Source organism: Eublepharis macularius, chromosome 13 (assembly GCF_028583425.1).
Source record: "Eublepharis macularius isolate TG4126 chromosome 13, MPM_Emac_v1.0, whole genome shotgun sequence".
NCBI lineage: Eukaryota > Metazoa > Chordata > Lepidosauria > Squamata > Eublepharidae > Eublepharis > Eublepharis macularius.
In genome coordinates, this window is record NC_072802.1 from 47522339 (window position 1) to 47540159 (window position 17821).

Here is a 17821-nt window from a genome sequence, read left to right on the forward strand (position 1 = left end):
CCAAATTACACTTTCATCAGCAAGCTTTAAAAATTAAATTTCAAACTTCTCCAAGGCTATTTAGCTCAAACTCTTGAAGCAAAATTGTGCTGAAGTGGCCCATGTATACTGCGAGTGTGTTCTGGATGACTCAGATCAGGCCTAATTCAGATAAAGGCATGCTCTGAAGGAGCCCTGAGAGTCTAGTTAGCTTTCCTCTATCAAATCATTTACCTCCTGGCTAGAGGTATACCACAGATAACATTTTAGGTTTGTTACTGGTATTGTACACAAGTAATAACTTATTTTATTATTATGACTTGGCTACTTAGTATTCTTAATAACAATTCAATCAACAGAAAATCACACCATCTATTATAAATACATAGATCATTAAAGGAGAGCCATTACATGAGTCCAAGAAAGTACCTTACCCAAAGATATAAAGGTCACAAGCAAGGAGCCCCTCCAAAGAAGCAGCTCTCTTTCAGATTAGCTGGCTATATTTATAGTTTCAGAACCATTTCTTAACAATAGCTGCTTCAGAGACTCAAATTCTTGACAAACTTATATGATTTCATACACCAAACCAGGGCCGATTCCAGACAGCCAGAAATTGCGGGTTTTCTGCGGAAATAATCGCTTACCGGCCACGCGTTCACTTTCGTCTCCATCCACTTTGTCTCGCAGCGTGCCGTGCCGTGCCGTCCCGCTTCCGGATGTTCGCATGGCCAACTGAGGTACCCGGGATTGGTTGTTTCCTCCCCGTCACAGTTGACGTCGGGGGCCTTCATTGGTTCGCATTTCGGTTTTTTTAAAAAATTTTTTTTACGTGTTTTGCGCAAATGCGCAGGTATGCGAATATGCAGCATTGACTTTTGTGCGCTTTTGTGCATTTGTGCATTTGTGCACATTTGCACAGTTTGATGTGCGCAAATGTGCGACTGCGCAAATGGCGCCCAGTTTTTTTTAAAAAATTAAGGGAATATTGTTGCCGGCTGGCCGGCAAAGGAAGGAGGGAAAGGGGAGGGCCTCTCCGCGACGACGAAGCGTCCAGAAGTGTGCAAACCCGCAATACCACGTTCACACTGTCCTCTTATAGAGCGCAACTGAGCACCATGGACCGCAGGTAAGCCGGGACAGGAAATTGCGGGTTTTTACGAGTGAGGTCGCTGAAAAAGCGAAAGCACTCGCTCTATTTGTGCCCGTCTGGAATCGGCCCAGATTATCCATTTTGAAATATCTTCTTGAAATGTATAACAATAGCTAGTTCATTCTGCTATTTTTTTAAATTAATGAAGTCTATGTAGCAGGGCTTTTTTTTCAGCGGGAACGCGGTGGAATGGAGTTCCGGAACCGCTTGAAAATGGTCACATGGCTGGTGGCCCCGCCCCCTGATCTCCGGACAGAGGGGAGTTGAGATTGTTCTCGTGCTTCTGAGCGGCACGGAGGGCAATCTAAACTCCCCTCTGTCTGGAGATCAGGGGGTGGGGCCACCAGCCATGTGACCATTTTCTCCGAGGGCAACCCACTGAGTTCCACAACCTCTTTTTCCAGAAAAAAGCCCTGCTATGTAGAATTAATGATTAAAAGTTTCTCATACATCTAAATATCTTTTGGCCCTCCACCAACATAACTATCCTCGAATAATGTTGCCAGTCTCTATGAAGTTATACATTCTTGCCATTCTCAGATACTCCCTGCACCTGGGCCTTGATACATTGTATGCATTAGTATGAGTTAGATGGCTCTTCTAATCTACACATGGCAATACAACTGTGTAACTCTATTGTTTTATGCCCTTCTCCAAGGTTTAGAACCACAACAACAGCTGTGTGCTTATATACCACTCTTCCGGACAGATTAGTGCCACACTCAGAGCCGTTAAGAAAGTTGTATCCCCACAAATAGGGTTGCCAGCCTCCAGGTGATAGCTGCAGATCTCCTGGAATTACAACTGATCTCCAAGCAACAGAGATCGGTTCCCCTGGCGAAAATAGCTGCCTTGGAAGGGTGAAGTCTATGCCATTATACCCCACTGAGGCACCTCCCCTCCCCAAACCCTGCCCTCTCCTGGTTCCACTCCCAAAATCTCCAGGAATTTCCTAATCTGGACCTGGCAACCCTACAACACAGCTGGGGACCTGGGGCTGAGAGAAGTGGCTTATCCAAGGCCACCTGTGGGTTATTTTATCCTAGGCCTCTAGACTCCCTTAGTGGTCTATCTAGTTATGGGGTAGGGCTAGTGTCAGGGTCGTGGCCCCTGCCATTCTCTGAGGGTTTGGGGTTCACTTAGGGTTGCCAGGCCCCCTCAACCTTCTGGCGGGGGATAGGGGCTAGGCACTTACCTTGGAGGAGAGGGGGTGTGCACATGCAAAGCTTCAGAAGTGACATCATCGCGCAGCCCCTGGGAGCATGTCCAGGCTCCTCAGGGGCTCAAAACGGGCCCGATCTATGCTGAAAGGGGCCTGTTTTTGAGGTACTGCAGAGCACAGGAGCTCTCCTGCGCTCTGCAGTGCCCAAAAATGAGCCCATTTTGCCATGGATCGGGCCCATTTTCAGGCGCTGCGGAGCACAGGAGCACTCCTGTGCTCCGCAGCAGCCCCAATCCGGGCCAAAATGGGCCTGATCCCGGTGGCTGCTGTGCACGGGAACGTGCAGCACCATGAGGGAGCCCACAGGGAAGGTGCGCACCCCTCACTGGTTAGGTAAGTGGGGGCAGGGTGGGGGGAGTGGAGGCAGGGATCCCTCACCCCCACCGGGGGTCTGGGATCCCTAGGTTCATTGTCAGGCTGTAGACTTGATCTTCTGTGATGTACTTTGTCCGCAACCCAGCCCCCAGACTTACCTGGAGAAAAGAACGGGAGACCCCAGGAGACATCCACCCAGCTGCTTCCACAGGCACTTGTCCGGGGGGGGGAACAGTCACAGCACCCCAGCAGCAGAGTCAGGGGGCTAGAACAGTCCCAGCACCCCAGCAGCAGAGTCAGGGGACCCAGAGGCTCCAGGGAAGGCAACACAGCCAGCAGCAAGTGTGGGAGGGGAAGAGCCAGAGGGGGAAGCCTGCCAGGGAAGCGCAGTCACGCCCAGCTCCAAGGGACAGGCAGCCCAGATGCCGGCTGGAAGGGCACCTCGTGAGCAGAGGCAGAGACGGCCAAGGCGCAGCACCTGGAAATGCCCTGCCAGCCCAGTCCTGCAGAGAAGGTTAAAGGAGAATGAGGGAGGGAGAGAAGAAGGCATACCTGGAGGGAGCCTCAGCTGGGACACCTTTACATTCAGCCCCACCCTGCTAGAGAGGCTGGGAAGGCTGGGAGGAGTTAATGACAGAGAAGGAACACCTGAAAGCAGACACAGCTGGGCAGCCTCAGGAGAGAGAAGGAGCTTGGAAGGAAGGGCAGAGGCAGCCAAGGGAAACCCTATAAAAGCTGGCTCAGGAGAGCATTCAGGGTGTGGGTTGATTGAGTAGGAGTGATGGAGCAGAGGCAAAGAGGAAAGTTGATGGAAGAGAAGGAGATGGTGGAGGTCAAAGGGGATGTGTGGTGCAGGTTGAGCAGGCCAACGAGTGGACTGAGAGCGAGTCTGGGTGAGGTATACCGCTCCTCCTTCCACAGAGCAGGGTCCTGCAGCATCCCTGGCACCCCTTTGATGTCAGGGCTGGACATGCTGGGGCCCCGCCTAGTGGCGGCTGCTGCAAGCCCTGACATACTTTAGGAATGCTATTAGGCCCCTGTGTATTAAACTTGCTGGGGAAGCAGCCTGAGAAGCTGTGTGAAGCTGAGACGGAATGCAGTTATCAGTGTTTCCAAGGAGACATGGCTGTATGACCTGAGAAGGACTGGATTCCTAGTCATAATAATTTCTGCTTTCTTTTGCTGCATAGATGGGAACATAGCTAAGGGGGGATTAGAGTAGAGTGGGTTGTTCTTGAAGGGTTTAATATGCCTAGTAGGGGAGGGAAAAGTTATTCCTGACAAGAAGTGTCTGCTGTGTTGTACTATTAGAGCCGAAACAGACGAGTTCCCTCAATTCAACCTGGGTTGAATTGCCTCACGGTTTGATGGGAAATGTAGGCATTTCTCCTTCCCGTCGCTCAGAGGAGGAGGGGGGAGGAGGAGGGCGCCTCTCACCCGGCCGCCGCCGTTCCCAAGCTTGAGGGACTCGAGGAGCCTGGAAAGTGGCGGGGGGATGCTCTTAGGCTGGGGCGCGGCGGCGGTGGCGCTCTTGCTGCTGCTGCTTGCTGCCGCTGCCTCTCTCACTGCTGGAGAAGGAAGCCGAGAGGAAGGACGAGAGGAAGAGGCTGGGGTGGGGGTGGGGCGACTGCAGCAAGAGCGCCGCGCCGCCGCGCCCCAGCCTAAGAGCATCCCCCCCCCACTTTCCAGGCTCCTCGCCCTCGCGCCTGGGAACAGCGGCGGCCGGGCAAGAGGAGCCCTCCTCCTCCCCCCTCCTCCTCTGAGCGACGGGAAGGAGAAATGCCTACATTTCCCGTCAAACCTTGAGGCAATTCAACCCAGGTTGAATTGAGGGAACTCGTCTCGTCTGTTTCGGCTCTTAGATTCTCGATAAAGCTTTAACTCGTGTCTCCATGGACTCGTGCAGTGAAGTTACTGAGATCTAAATTGGCAATCCCTGACAGCTAGCCCTGTTTATCTGTGTGTCTTAAATAACTTCCTTGGTCATATCCAGCAATTGTTCCCCTATAGTTCGACCTATATGCATGACAGGTAGTGGTGATATTTTTAGGGGCGCCAATGAAAGCAAGTGCAGTTAGAAGGGTATACCCACAGACTCATTGCAAGGGCACAACTCAAGAGTATGCCTGATGGGATCGTGTGGTTAAGCTTCCTGGGCTGGCAAATGTTGGCTGGGATTGAAATCCTTCTGAGAAGTAAACGTGCATCTTTAGAATCAGTTCACAGGACCACTCTGTACGTGGCTGGCCGCTCGCTGAATAAAATCACAGAACTGGGCTCATGCAAAAATGTCAGTCTGAACTGTCCAGCATGAGCAGAGCCACACAATGGCAATGCCAAACCCACAATTGACCGTTGCAGCTATGTTCCAAATAGTTCCAACTTGTAGCTTTCCAGAATTCCAGTTTCATCTGGACTCAGCCATAACTATAGTTGCTGGCTGCTAGGGCTGCCAACCTCCAAGTGGTTAGCCAAAAGCTAAAGCTAAAAAATATCCACAAAACTATTTGCTTAATTTAAATAATTAATTTATACTTGAATAAAGTGCAAAAAGTGCTCCACTACTATTCAATATTTCCTATAACAATCCAATTAACCATACACTATATCATCTATTTCCCACTATAAATACATCAGTAAATATTACATACATAAGTTGATTACAAAAATACATACATTTCCATTTCATTCTATTAAATACTACAATAATCCAATTGGTGAAAAAATACACAGTCTGTACTGGAAAAGTCTCCTTGAATAAATAACGACAGATAAGTCCTTGTACTGTAATGATGTATATTCCGCTGTAGTAGCTTCTCATTTGATGCGAGTGTCCATTAATATGTTGATATGTTTCTATATTATAGTTCATTGGCTCATACGCCTGAGAAGGTAAGTGCAATCCAGTGCAAAAATGCAAAAGAAGCCAATGAGTTTTGCTGGCGTATTCCCATTTTGTATATCACTTCTTCATAGGCTTCAATGAACAATAGAGACAAAAAAATTAAATGGATCACCACCATGGTGGTATATGATGACGGTCCGATGCCGACCTCCAGGTGGTGGCTGGAGATCTCCTGGAATTACAACTGAGATCAGTTCCCCTGGAGAAAATCGCTGCTTGGAAGGTGGACTCTATGGCATTATATCCATCTGAGGTCCCTCCCCAAACCCTGCCCTCCCCAGGCACCACTCCCAAAATCTCCAGGAATTTCCCTACCCGGAATTGCTAACACTACTGGCTGCCTACCTAGTGGTCACATGAACTTGTTCCCAGAGGAAGTCTATATGAGGACCCCAAACGTGCCATGATCAGCAGTGGTTGTATTAATTGTGAAACAATGCCTAATGGTCATTAATGCCCCTTGGTCTTCTATATAGCAATTTCCCCTTTCAAGAATGGTATGATCAGATACCATCACTAGGTATTCTATTGGCTGAAGAACAACAGACTTTTATTAGTAAAGTAATAAGCATGAGAAGAAGAATACGCCTGGCTCTGTTCTTAGTTTTCTCCAGGAGCACCTCCCCCGCAGCCTGAAACATTTTCCTTTCTCATAAAGAAATCCTCCCTTGATCCAGACAGTTATGCCAACTATCATGACTCTGCCTTTTTGGGCAAGGTAGTGGGGGCTGAACTCCATCTTAGTTGGATGAGACAGATTAGTTAGACTCATTTCAGTTTACATTCTGGCCTGAGTATAGCACTGACACAACCTTGGTCAATGACAGTTGACCTGAGCTTGGAAATAAATGGAATATGATCCTATTTATTCTCTTAGACTTTTGAATATCCTTCTGCATCACCCACTGAGGCTGGGGGTGCCATGTTCTGATGTTTATTTGGTGGCAGGTTCCAGATAGTGTGCTGGGGGACTTCTGCCCTGTGCCCTGGTATTTGTGCACATCATGGTTCCAGTCATTCCTTTATACTATTTAACATCTATATGAAGCTATTTGATGATTTGGGTGAGATGACATCCAACTTGATTCTGTTTTTCATTGAGTTTGGGTGAAAAGGTGAATGTATTCACAAGTGCTTAGAGCTGTAATGGGCTGGATGAGGACTAGTAACCTTATGCTAAATCTCTAGACACAATGAGGCTTCGATTGACCAGGGTGGTGCTATTCAATGTGTGCTGGATGGGGTTGTGCTCCCCATGTCAGGTTCCATCTTGCACATAGTTTTAGATCAGGGCTTGAGCATGGAAGCTCGAGCAGCCTTTGTGGCACAAAATACCCTTGCTACGGTCATTGGGAAAAGATATCAGTAAATATAAATATATAAATATATCAGTATTGATGATGTGCAGATTAAATTACTTTAATTAATGTATTTATTTAATTTATGTCATTTATATTCCGCCTTTCTCACCGAGACTCAAGGTGGATTACATAGTGTGAGATTTGTACAATCAGTGGCAAGGACAAGGGCAGGCATTTCCATACAGTGTCAAGAACATTTCCATAAACAATGTCATGGAGTAAATGAATGTAAGTTTACAAAGACATAGTATTAGCAAGGATCCAGTATGTGGTTGAAGAACTGCTGAAACAGAACACAATCAATTCTAGGACTTACATTAAACAACATAAAGCACAGGTAGTATATAGGAGTACATATTTAAAGCAACAGATAATATGTAAGGCAACATAATGGTGAAATCTATGGTTTCTAACTCAGCAAAACATCTGGGACCCCTTTCCTACAATACTGCCCTTTTAGCTGAGAAAAAGGCCTTTTTGAATAATTCAGTTTTGCATTGTTTGCGGAAAGCCAGGAGTGTGGGGGCTCTCCTGACCTCCTCAGGCAGGCCGTTCCATAGGGTGGGGCCACCACAGAGAAAGGGCTGCTATTGATTTCGCCCATGTACAGGCTGGCACCTGCAAGAGACCCTGTTCAGATGAGCGAAGTTGCCGTAGAGGGACATAGGGAGGGAGGTGGTCCCGTAGGTATGCTGGACCAAGGCTGTGAAGAGCTTTGTATATAATAACCAATACCTTGAACTGAGCACAGTAACTGATAGGTAGCCAATGGAATGACTGTAGGATGGGAGTGATGTTCAAGCTCCTGCTCGCTCCTGATAATAGTCGAGCCGCAGCATTTTGCACCAATTGAAGCCTCTTAGTTATAATAATATTATTATCATTAGATTTAAATCCTACTTTTGACTGTTAGATCTTCAAAATAACTTACATCATTTTATAAAAAGTAGTAACTTCTCTCTCTCCCTCCATCCAATCATTTCCAATACATTTGTCCCTCACTGGTTGCTTTGGAATGGCACATGCTTTGATGGTGAGCAGTGTAGTCCGTACCTCCCGAGACTGGAGATCTTTAATATCCTGGGAGCTCAGAAAAGAGGATCTGGGAGTTGCCCTGACTGAAATGTTCTTCATATTACATGTGGAACTGTCTTAGGAGCATCCAAAAACATTAACTGGCCTAGAATCTGAAAGGAACAAAAACTAGCAGGTGCAAAAAACACTCTTTATTCTGGTATATTTATTTAAATCAATTTGCTATTCAGGGGAATGTGAAATCTTTCTTATAGTTTGCTCCAACAAGAGCTGCTGTCCAGTCACTCCTGAATTTGCCACACGTTTGGACTGGCCTCCTGCCGTTGTTGTTTGTGGTTGTCCTTGGTGCTACTACTCTATTATTCAGAATAAAAGCTTTTAACATGAAACTCATTGTTATGTAGTGAGTTCTAGTTTTATTTCCAGACACTATTCATAGTGCAGATGTTGACCCATGAAGTTCTATGCAGTCCAAGCCAGGCTGCATAAAGACAAAAGTTGCAAACAAATGTACTGGCCCACACAAAATTCAGAACAAAAAACAGTGTGAAAACACCCTTCTCTCAGGCCTCGCATCATCATCATCACCTGAGGCTTTGCTCTGTTGGCCCCAGAAATGCTGTTGGGGAAGGAGGCAGGGTCTCTTCTGCAATGGTATCCTGTCTGGAATAATCCCCTGAGAAAAATACACCTGCTTTCATATTTTAGGCAGGTGTATAATAAATGTTTAAAATAGGTAGATAAGCATTTTATTTATTTATTTATAATTTCAATGTATAGACCACTCTGCCCCTGAATACACAAGGCTCAGGCGTTCCATGTTTTAATGGTTGTAAAATGTGCACTTAAACTTCTATGGTAAATGTACTGGCTAAGTGCTGTAATAAAGTAATCTGAATCTGAATCACAAGGCTCAGGGTGGTGAACAGCATTATGATAAAAACATTCATACATAATAAACAATTTGAATGACTTATAGTTAAAACGTTCTGAAAATGGTGATAATTCTTCAAATTCCATATGTTATCACTGCCCCACAACAAACAGAGAGGGGGCAGGAAGGAAAAGGAGGGGAGGTGCTAGTAGGCTGGTATGTGTCGCTGTCCTCAACCAAAAGCCTGGTAAAACATCTCTGCCTTGCAAGCCCTGCGGAACTGCAGTAGGTCTCTCGGGGCACGGGTGTCGTTCAGCAGAGAGTTCCACCAGGTGGGAGCCAGAGCAGAAAAGGTCCTGATTCTGGTTGAGGGCAGCTGGATTTCTTTTGGGCTGGGTATCACCAGATTGTTCTCTACGGTGTGCAAGACACTTTGGGTAACATACCAGAGATGGTGGGTTCCTGACCTTAAAGGTCAGCACCAAAACCTTGAACCTGACTCAGTGCTCCACCAAAGCCAGTGCAGTTGACACAGCACAGATTGAATATGTACCGTCCATGATGTTTCACTCAGGAATTTCTGGATCAATCTCAAGGGTAGGCCAGCATACAGCGAGTTACAGTAGTCCAATCTAGCGGTGACCCTTTCATGCCATGGCTGATTTTGCACACGTTGGATAATGCACTTTCAATGCACTTTATCAATGGTTTGAGGTGGATTTTTTTGTTCTGCACAGAAAAAAAATCCATTCCAAATGATCTATAAAGAGGATTGGAAGTGCATTATCCAACATATGCGGAATCAATGGATTACTGGGGCCAGGTCTGGGCAAGACAGGAAGGGGGCCAGTTGCCTCACCTGGGGTAGCTAGAAAAACGCCATTGATCATTTCATTTTTAAATGATTTTTAGCTGTTTTTGCTGCTCCCATTTCTAATCCTGATTTTATCCGCATCTGTTTTAATAACTCGTGCTGAGTTTATCAGTGCAGTTTATTATGTTCAGGGAATACTGAATAAAGGAATATACTTTTTCTTTTCTTTTAAACTGGGACTGCCACAACTATTTCGCTAACCACCTTTAAAACGGCTCCTTTTCCGATTAGGAGCCGCCTGGCGACAACCGGGAGCTCGCCTTTTCAAAGAGAGAACAGCACTAGTTCAGGAGAACAAAAGAAAAGAAGGCCGTAGAGCGCACAACAAACGCTGGCCAGACAGCGAAATCCTAGAGCGGCCCGCCAAAGCGCAGCGCTGTTCGCACGCTCAAGGCGCCTCCATGCCCACGCTCACCTTCAGCGCAGGCAGAGCGCCGGTGCGGGCGGGCCCTTGAAACGGCAGGCGCGCGCGCACACACACACAAAAGTGTCTGTCTGTCTGTCCTCACCTTTCTTCCCACCACTACCTAATGCGGCTGCGCCGAGCACGTGAGCCTGTTGTGGACACGTGACCCCCCGCTCTCAGGCTCGCGCGTGCGCACGCCAGTCATCGACGCTAGGCAGCTGGTCCCGCCTCCGCGCGTCCTCTCTCCCCGCCTTCTTCCTCCGTCCGTCCGTCCGTGAGCGAACTAACGAGGGGCAGCCGGAGAGCGGCCTTGCCTTCGGAGTTCGTCTTTCCCCTCAGCCTGCCGCAGCTGCGCCCGGTCATGAGTCCCGCTCGGCGCTGGAGTGCGGGCCTGCGGTGCGGCTGGCGCTGCTGAGCCTCCGCCTTTTCCTTCATCGTCCGGGCGGGGACCCCCCCCCCCTCACGGCTGCCGCCATGTTGGGCCGGGAGCCACTGCGGGGCCGTTGCTGAGCCCCGGCCGAGCCAGGGGAGCGAGATCGACGCCCGGGACGAGGACTCCGCCGCCGCCGAGGAGGAGGAGCGGCCGGCGCCATGGCGGAGCAGACCTACTCTTGGTGAGCCGCCGCCGCTCGGCCTTCCTGGGCCTCTCGGAGGGGAGTGGGTTGTGATGGGATCGGAAAGGCTGCCTTCTGTTTCTCTCTCTCTTGGGTGGAGTTCGTGGCCACTCGAACTTGAACCACCGACTGGCCAGCGAACAGGCGCAAACTGGGGTCGGTGTGCTCCTTTGCCGCAGCTTGATCCGCAGCGCTGGTCTTTGCGCGGGGGCAAAACCTTAGCGCTCACTGATGGTTGCAGATCAAGGTTCTGTTAACGATGCAGCTACAGTGACCTGTTGAAAAATTGGCAACTCTCGTTGACAACTCTTGAAAACTAGACTGACCTGCTCTCGTGCCTTCCACAGCAGCTTGATTTGCCTTAGATATTATACTTGTGTCTGGCCTGGGGTGGGGGGGAATGCTACACCTGCTGATTTTTGCAGAGTAGGTTGGTAAAGGCAGCTCTTGTTGCCATCTAGTTATCGCGTTCATGGGCCGAAGCTTTGTTCACAATAAGAAGTATTAAGGGAGTGGAGTTTATTCACAAGATCTATCCACGTCCCTATTGTCTCCTTTGCCACCAAAAGTATATATACATGCATTTCCATTGGTGCATTAGGCTGTAGACTTTTGCATGTGAAAGCTCAAATCATCAGGTGGGTAGCTGTGTTGGTCTGTAGTAGAAGTGCAAGATTTGGTTCCGGTAGCACCTTAAAGACCAATTAGATTTCCAGGGTATGAGATTTCGAGAGTCAAAAAGGAAGAAAGCTTTGACTTTTGAAAGCTCATACCCTGGAAATCTAGTTGGGCTTTTTAGGTGCTACTGGACCCAAATCTTGCTCTCTTTAAGTGTGTTAGCCTTCAAGGTGTTGCAGCGTCACAAATGGATAATATTAAGCTTATAAGATGTATTTTGCTGCTTTGAGAGAATGAATAAAGTAGACATATCTTTTGTCTTGATGCAGTTTACATAACCATCAGTCTCACACTACTTTAATGTCAGGATATACACATTTCTGCTCAAGATTTTCTGTGGGTTAAGGGCAAGTGTGTAGTGGCTAGAACGCATGAAGAGAGTAAGTTTCATATCACAGTTGAGTCCTGAAACTCACTGGACAACCTTAGTACCATCACTATCTCACTCTCATAGGGGTTTTGGGATAAAATCAGAGGTGCTGACTTCAAATATACAGTCCTGAGCTCAGGGTCTGAAAGAAGAGCAAGGCAAAAATGTGATGAAAATTATTTTTTCAGATGAAACAAAAATTAGCGATATGGAAGGATTTCCCCAGGAGTCTGCATTACTCCTGGTTTAAGGAAAGATAGGTGTGTTAAGGCCCCTTGCAAGTTCCTACTTGCCTTCCCACATTGCCTGAATATTTAGGCTGTTCACAATTTGCCAGGTTAAAAGGTGGAAACGCTTCTGAGAATCATACTTGCCATGTTGAAGTGTGTGTGAATGATGACCAGGGGGAGAAACAGGATGCTGTAGCTTCACACATGCACACCAACATTGCAAACATGGTCTCTCATTGATGCCTGCCACTGCATCATGAGAAACAAAAGTATATGGAGTAGGAGAACTGAAATGGTTTTTGAAAACAGCTACCTATCCTATCCAGATGTCTGGTGTGTGTGTGTGTTAGAAAATGAAGGGGGGAAAAGAGTGAATATACATGATTACATGTTTATTCCGAAGTGAGTTCTGTGGCTTTCAGTAGAACTTAGAAGGTAGCACTTGTTGGATTGCTGCCACTCATAAATCAGTCAATATAGGTGTGTATATAGATATGCATCCCCCTTTGGATAAATAACACTTTGCATTTAAGAAGTGCTTTTTTGAGTGCTCATAGGGAATGTTAATGATGTTTGCAACAATCCTAGAAAATATTGATTAAATTTACATTATTTCTTCCAATGTTGAACTCAAAGAACTAAGGCAGTCCTTGATTTAAATACAGACCAGACCCAAACCTGCTTAGTGTTAGCAGGGTTGTTGTATCATGTTTGCAACTCTATTTTTGGAATCCAAATGTTTCTTAGACTAAATAAAATGAAGTTAGATTTTGAATTAGGCTAAGAGTATCACAGATGAAGCTGAAATAGTTGCCTGGTGACTTGTAGGTTAGATGATACTTGAACTAGGAACTTCACAGGGTCATACATTTAGATGCAGTGCTGAACTAAAGATCTGTTTATTCCAGTGTTGTGTTGCCAACAGTGGCCATCCAGATGCCTCTGGAAAATCACAAGCAAGGAGAGGTGAGAATGGTTGGTGTCTCCCAGCAATTCAGTGGTGGTGTTCCTCAAAACATGGAGGCTCTTCATAAAATCTTGATCATCTGCAGCGATGTACATTCCTCTTCCTTTTGTTAATTTCAGTTTCACAGAGATGCGGAATTAAGGGCTTCTGAAAAAAGGAGCAGTATTTTCTTGAAGTTTATGAGCTGACTACTCTAGATTAAATTTACTGAAGAGGTTTTATAGGCCAGTTCTGAGTGTGCTTTTTCAGAAATAAGACCCACAGAGTTTGGTGGGACTTACTTTACAGATCAGTATTTAGTGTTTCAACTTCAATTTTAAAGAGGTCAGAGACATGGGAAAAAATCTGGTTCCAAGCTAGAGCTAGGGTCAGGGTGTTACTTCCTAGCTCTACAGTTCAATTGGTAACTGCGGGCAAGTCTATTTCAAGATTGTTAGGGTAAACCTCTGCTTTGAGGTTCTTGGAAGTAGAGTAGAAGAGAATGGTAAGAACACAGTCCATGTTCCTTATTTCAAGGTCTGAACTTGCTGAACAGACATGGCTTTATATTCTGGTTCATATTTTATTTATTGTTTAGGTGTTTTTGCCAAGAAAAATTGATTACTAGTAATATTTTACAGGCTAGGAATAGCCAGTGTGTCCTGATTTTGAAAGGATGTCATCAGTTCCAGGCACTGTATGGTTGCCGTTTAAGCTGGCACAGCACCAGACATGTATAGCATTCCATAAAATAAATGTCACAATGTAAGAGCATACATTATTGTACAAGTTAGAGTGGTGAACTATAGAAGAGCATGTCTTTGTGCAAAATACTGTTTGACTCTCAGGATGCCATAGGCATTTCTAAAATACCACATATTCAGGAGAAAAACTGCTGTAACTTTAGAGCATAGCTTTGCTTTTGAAAATATGACACATTCAAGAAGCAGTATATCATACCTGCACATCAGAGCTGGGAGGAGGAAAAATATTTATGGTGTGGCAAGGAGAATTCATTTAAGGAACTTAGCATGTGTGTTAGAGATTTGGAAGTGATCCTTATGAACTCTTGGAAGATGCTGTCCAAAGATGTGGGGTGAAAAATGTTCCAGTGCTTTATTTTTCTGGGGAAAACTTTCCTTTTCTAAAGATTTCAGCTTTATAAAATTAATAACTGTGGATGGGTGTTGTTGCCAGTACAGTGGTAGGGAAGTATGGCAATTTCACAATTGTAATTAATGTTTTCAGCTGATGATCCTGAGGAATTGTGTGGTACATGGATGTTTTATTGATTTATGAATGTAGGGGGGAGTAAAGCATAAATATAATGATTAAATTTTTAAAATCAAGTTAATTCATGTGGTTGACTGTACAAGTCAAACAAAAGCTTGAAATTCTTGTTTGCTCTCACACTGTGGAAGGTGCATTGTAATTGCCATTCTGATACTGATCTAACAAGTAATTTCAGTGATGCCACAGAGTTACTGTGAACATGAGGTACACCAATAACTTCCATGAAAGAGTGAAATTCTGTTGAAATAGATGAGTGTACAAAACATCTGTGGCATACCATACAGAGTACTTTGGGCATGCTGAAGTGGGAATGTCAGTGGTTTATGTTGGCTTTTGTTTCTTAAATTTAAACAATGTAAGCAAGTATTGTCTTTACATTTATATTGCTATATAAATATTGTCTTTACATTTTTACAAATATTATTCCAATAAAATAATCCCCACATAAAGCTTTTGGCTTGCCTGAATATAACATTTAAACCAAAATTGATTACTTTTTTCCTAACCAAATATTTCAGTCTAAGTATTTTGCTGGTATTGGGAAATAAAATTAACATTGGGGTTTTATTTACTAAATATAAAAATAAATGTTAAATCAGCTCACACTTCCCAGGGGAGGATGTATTTTCTGCATAGCTAGAGGGAGAGATTTCCAAACCAAACAATATAGGAAAGTCTATGTCTTTTGCCAAGTTGAGAACCTGTGGTTGTGATGGACCTGCCTGGTATGACATCATTGCTTTGCTAGGTAGTTAGCCTATAGAGAGCAACTTGAAGCTCCCTGTTTGTTTCTGTTCCATTGAAGATTCTTTCAGTTTATTCCCAAGATTAAAAAAGCAAGCAATTGCCAGGAAGCATGTTAGTGGGTGTCATTTTGGGGGATTACTATACTAACCCCTTCAAAATCAGTGCCAAGACACTTTTTCACCTTCTGTTTGAGATTTAAAACCCTATGTTAGGCTCTGGAGTGGCTCTTTGGTAGCTTGCTACTACCCCTGTATATCTGTCTCCTTGCTGAGGGTCTCCCTTTATTCCTGGCAACAGTGTACAGTTGTCCGAGTGTTTTGCTCTCAGTAGTGTTGGCTGGTATATAGAGACCCTCTATATAGATGGGTCTATATATAGATCTATATAGACCCTATATAGACCCTATATAGACCCTAGAGATGTTTGGATAGGACTTGAGGCAGTGCTTTTTAACTAAAACAACTGTTACTACAAAGAGACAGCTCTACAGTAAATACAGTACAGAACTAAGGTAAGTGGCGACTTACAGTTTCCGTACATCTGCCCCCTTCCACTCAGGCTGGAGTTGACAGGAGAGTGTGGGAATGGTATGGCTGCTGATCCTTCTGTATATCCGCCCATGCTTACGCACCCAGGATCACATAAATATCATATTAAGTGTTTTCACCGCTGGATTACTCTTTTCTTATCCCAATTACACTTTCAGGCCATTTCATATAATACTGTACTATAAAAGTACATAGTCTTATTTAAAGCAGTTACATAAGTCTCTGTTGTCATATTTATTTGGATGTTGTTGCAGTGGATTTTTTGAGTTGCCTTTGGAGTTTTGGGACTGATTGTGCATTTTAGAAATGTTAAATGTGTACATGAACCAATCCCAGATACTGCTGTATCTACATAGTGAGGTAAATGTCTAACCACTTCCCCATGTGATGGTTTGTGCTGTATATATGCACGAGGTGTACACTCAATCTGTGTGACTGAATTGGCTCTTAAACCACTACAACAGCAAAATAACTGCTTTTACACTTGTAGGTGATTTTGAATTGTAATGAATTTGTGCAGTCTTTTTATTATAGTATAGCTCTGCTGAAGTTTTTTGTATTTCTGTAGTTCTTCAGTCATTATCATAAGTTTAAACTAGTTTTGGACCCAGGTTTTTCATTAAGTAATAAATTCTGCTGAACTGAGTTGTTGAATTTTATCAGATATTTCTCCACTGGTGTAATTAGTATTTATACAGTGCCATCTTAAGAAGTGTTACACCCTTTGAAGTCCATTGAAATCAGTGGATGTAACTCTGCTTAGGATGGCTCTACTATGGTTCTTCAAGTCGTCTTAAATGTTTTGAGGGACTTTTAAACAGATGGGGATGACAGAGTGCTCCAAGTTCTGTTTTAATATGCTAAAGCGAGTAGTGAATTTTTAATCTCTGAAGGATTACTTCTTGCTTACTCTCTGCATGTTGAGAGAAGATGAAGATAAAATATTAGCTTGGACTTACATTGCTTCTAAATTCATAGGAGAATAATAGAGCTTTAATTGTTTTTGTATTGATGAGCCTTTAGGCAAAACATGGCTCAGAAAAAATTATGCTTCACTTTCACCAAATAGTTGCTTGTCTTTCTTTTCTGAGTATTAATGCATAAATGATTCAGGATTTCAAATGAGGTAAACATGGGAACAACCTACTTTCAAAGTTGACCACTTGGCTTTCTTGCTTGCTTTCTTTTTGCTTCCAAAATGTGTTATTACTTCTGTGCATTCAACAGTGATAATTTCTTATTAAATTAGTACTTGTTAAAACAGGTGTGTGTGTGTGTGTGTGTGTGTGTGTGTGTATGTAGCTGAGGGGTATACATGTGCTCCCCCACATCCAATATTGATAGTTACATTGCATTGTTTGTAACTTCCTGCCATTTGCTTGGCACAACTCTTTCTTGTAATGGAAAATTTTCTTGGCATGGAAAACTTTTCTGCTGTGCTACCCATGTGGTGCAGTCCAATCAGGTTTTCAGACATGTCAGAATTCTCAGGGAAGTAGGATGTATTAGTATTACATTTGAGAAGTGACTTAGTGTCAGCTTTTATTAATGGGTGTTGAGAATTTTTGTTAAAGTATTCCGTTGGCTCAGCAAGTTAGCTTTCCTTCCTTCGTCAGCTTCACCAGCAGCATGAGAACTTCATAGTACCTCCTGTCCATGTGTGAAGTAGGTGTCAATTGTTTCCCCTTCCCTATGGTGTTTATCCTCTGTCACAAAGTTGCGCTTATCTTCTGTCACAAAGTTCCAAACAATTTAGTTCTTTGATCCTGGCTTCTTTGAGCTACTTTTAAAAATGCATCTGCATAAGTTGCAGTATGTGCTGTTTTTAGAGAAACTTGTGTTTAGTATCTTCATGGTTATGCAGTCATAAGCAAATGTGGTAATTTTTTAAAGAGGAAATTGATGTAATCAAGATTTTGCAGGGGTGGGAGTATTGCTGACATAGACTGAAGCTTTACAGGTAACAGTTTAGGTTCTTCTAACCTAGGAAGTTATTGAATGTTAAGAGAAGGCATAATTAAATACATTAAATACTTTGGTATTCTCTAGCTTGATAACAGCAGCATAATCCAACATACTTTTTGAGCTTGGCCTTCTAAACTTAATCTAAATTCTGTTTCCCCCCCAAACCAATTATCTGTTCCTACTTAGTAGATTTTTTTGCACACAGTCATATGCATTCAATCTTACTTTTGCTTGTAAAGAGAATTTGAAAGGGAAATGCAGCAACACATTTTGACCCTTAAAATCACATGAAGAGAAACATAATTA

At 44.2% G+C, this 17821-nt stretch overlaps 1 protein-coding gene across 1 annotated transcript in view; it reads left to right on the top strand.

Annotated features, from left to right (window-relative positions):
- Nucleotides 1-10377: 10377 nt before the first annotated feature.
- Nucleotides 10378-17821, top strand: part of SPPL3 (signal peptide peptidase like 3) — a 69694-nt gene continuing 62250 nt past the window's right edge. The window contains exon 1 of the mRNA XM_054996321.1: nt 10378-10738. Within this exon, the coding sequence (XP_054852296.1) occupies nt 10716-10738 (23 nt within the window). The 5' untranslated portion in view covers nt 10378-10715. The remainder of the gene's footprint in view (nt 10739-17821) is intronic.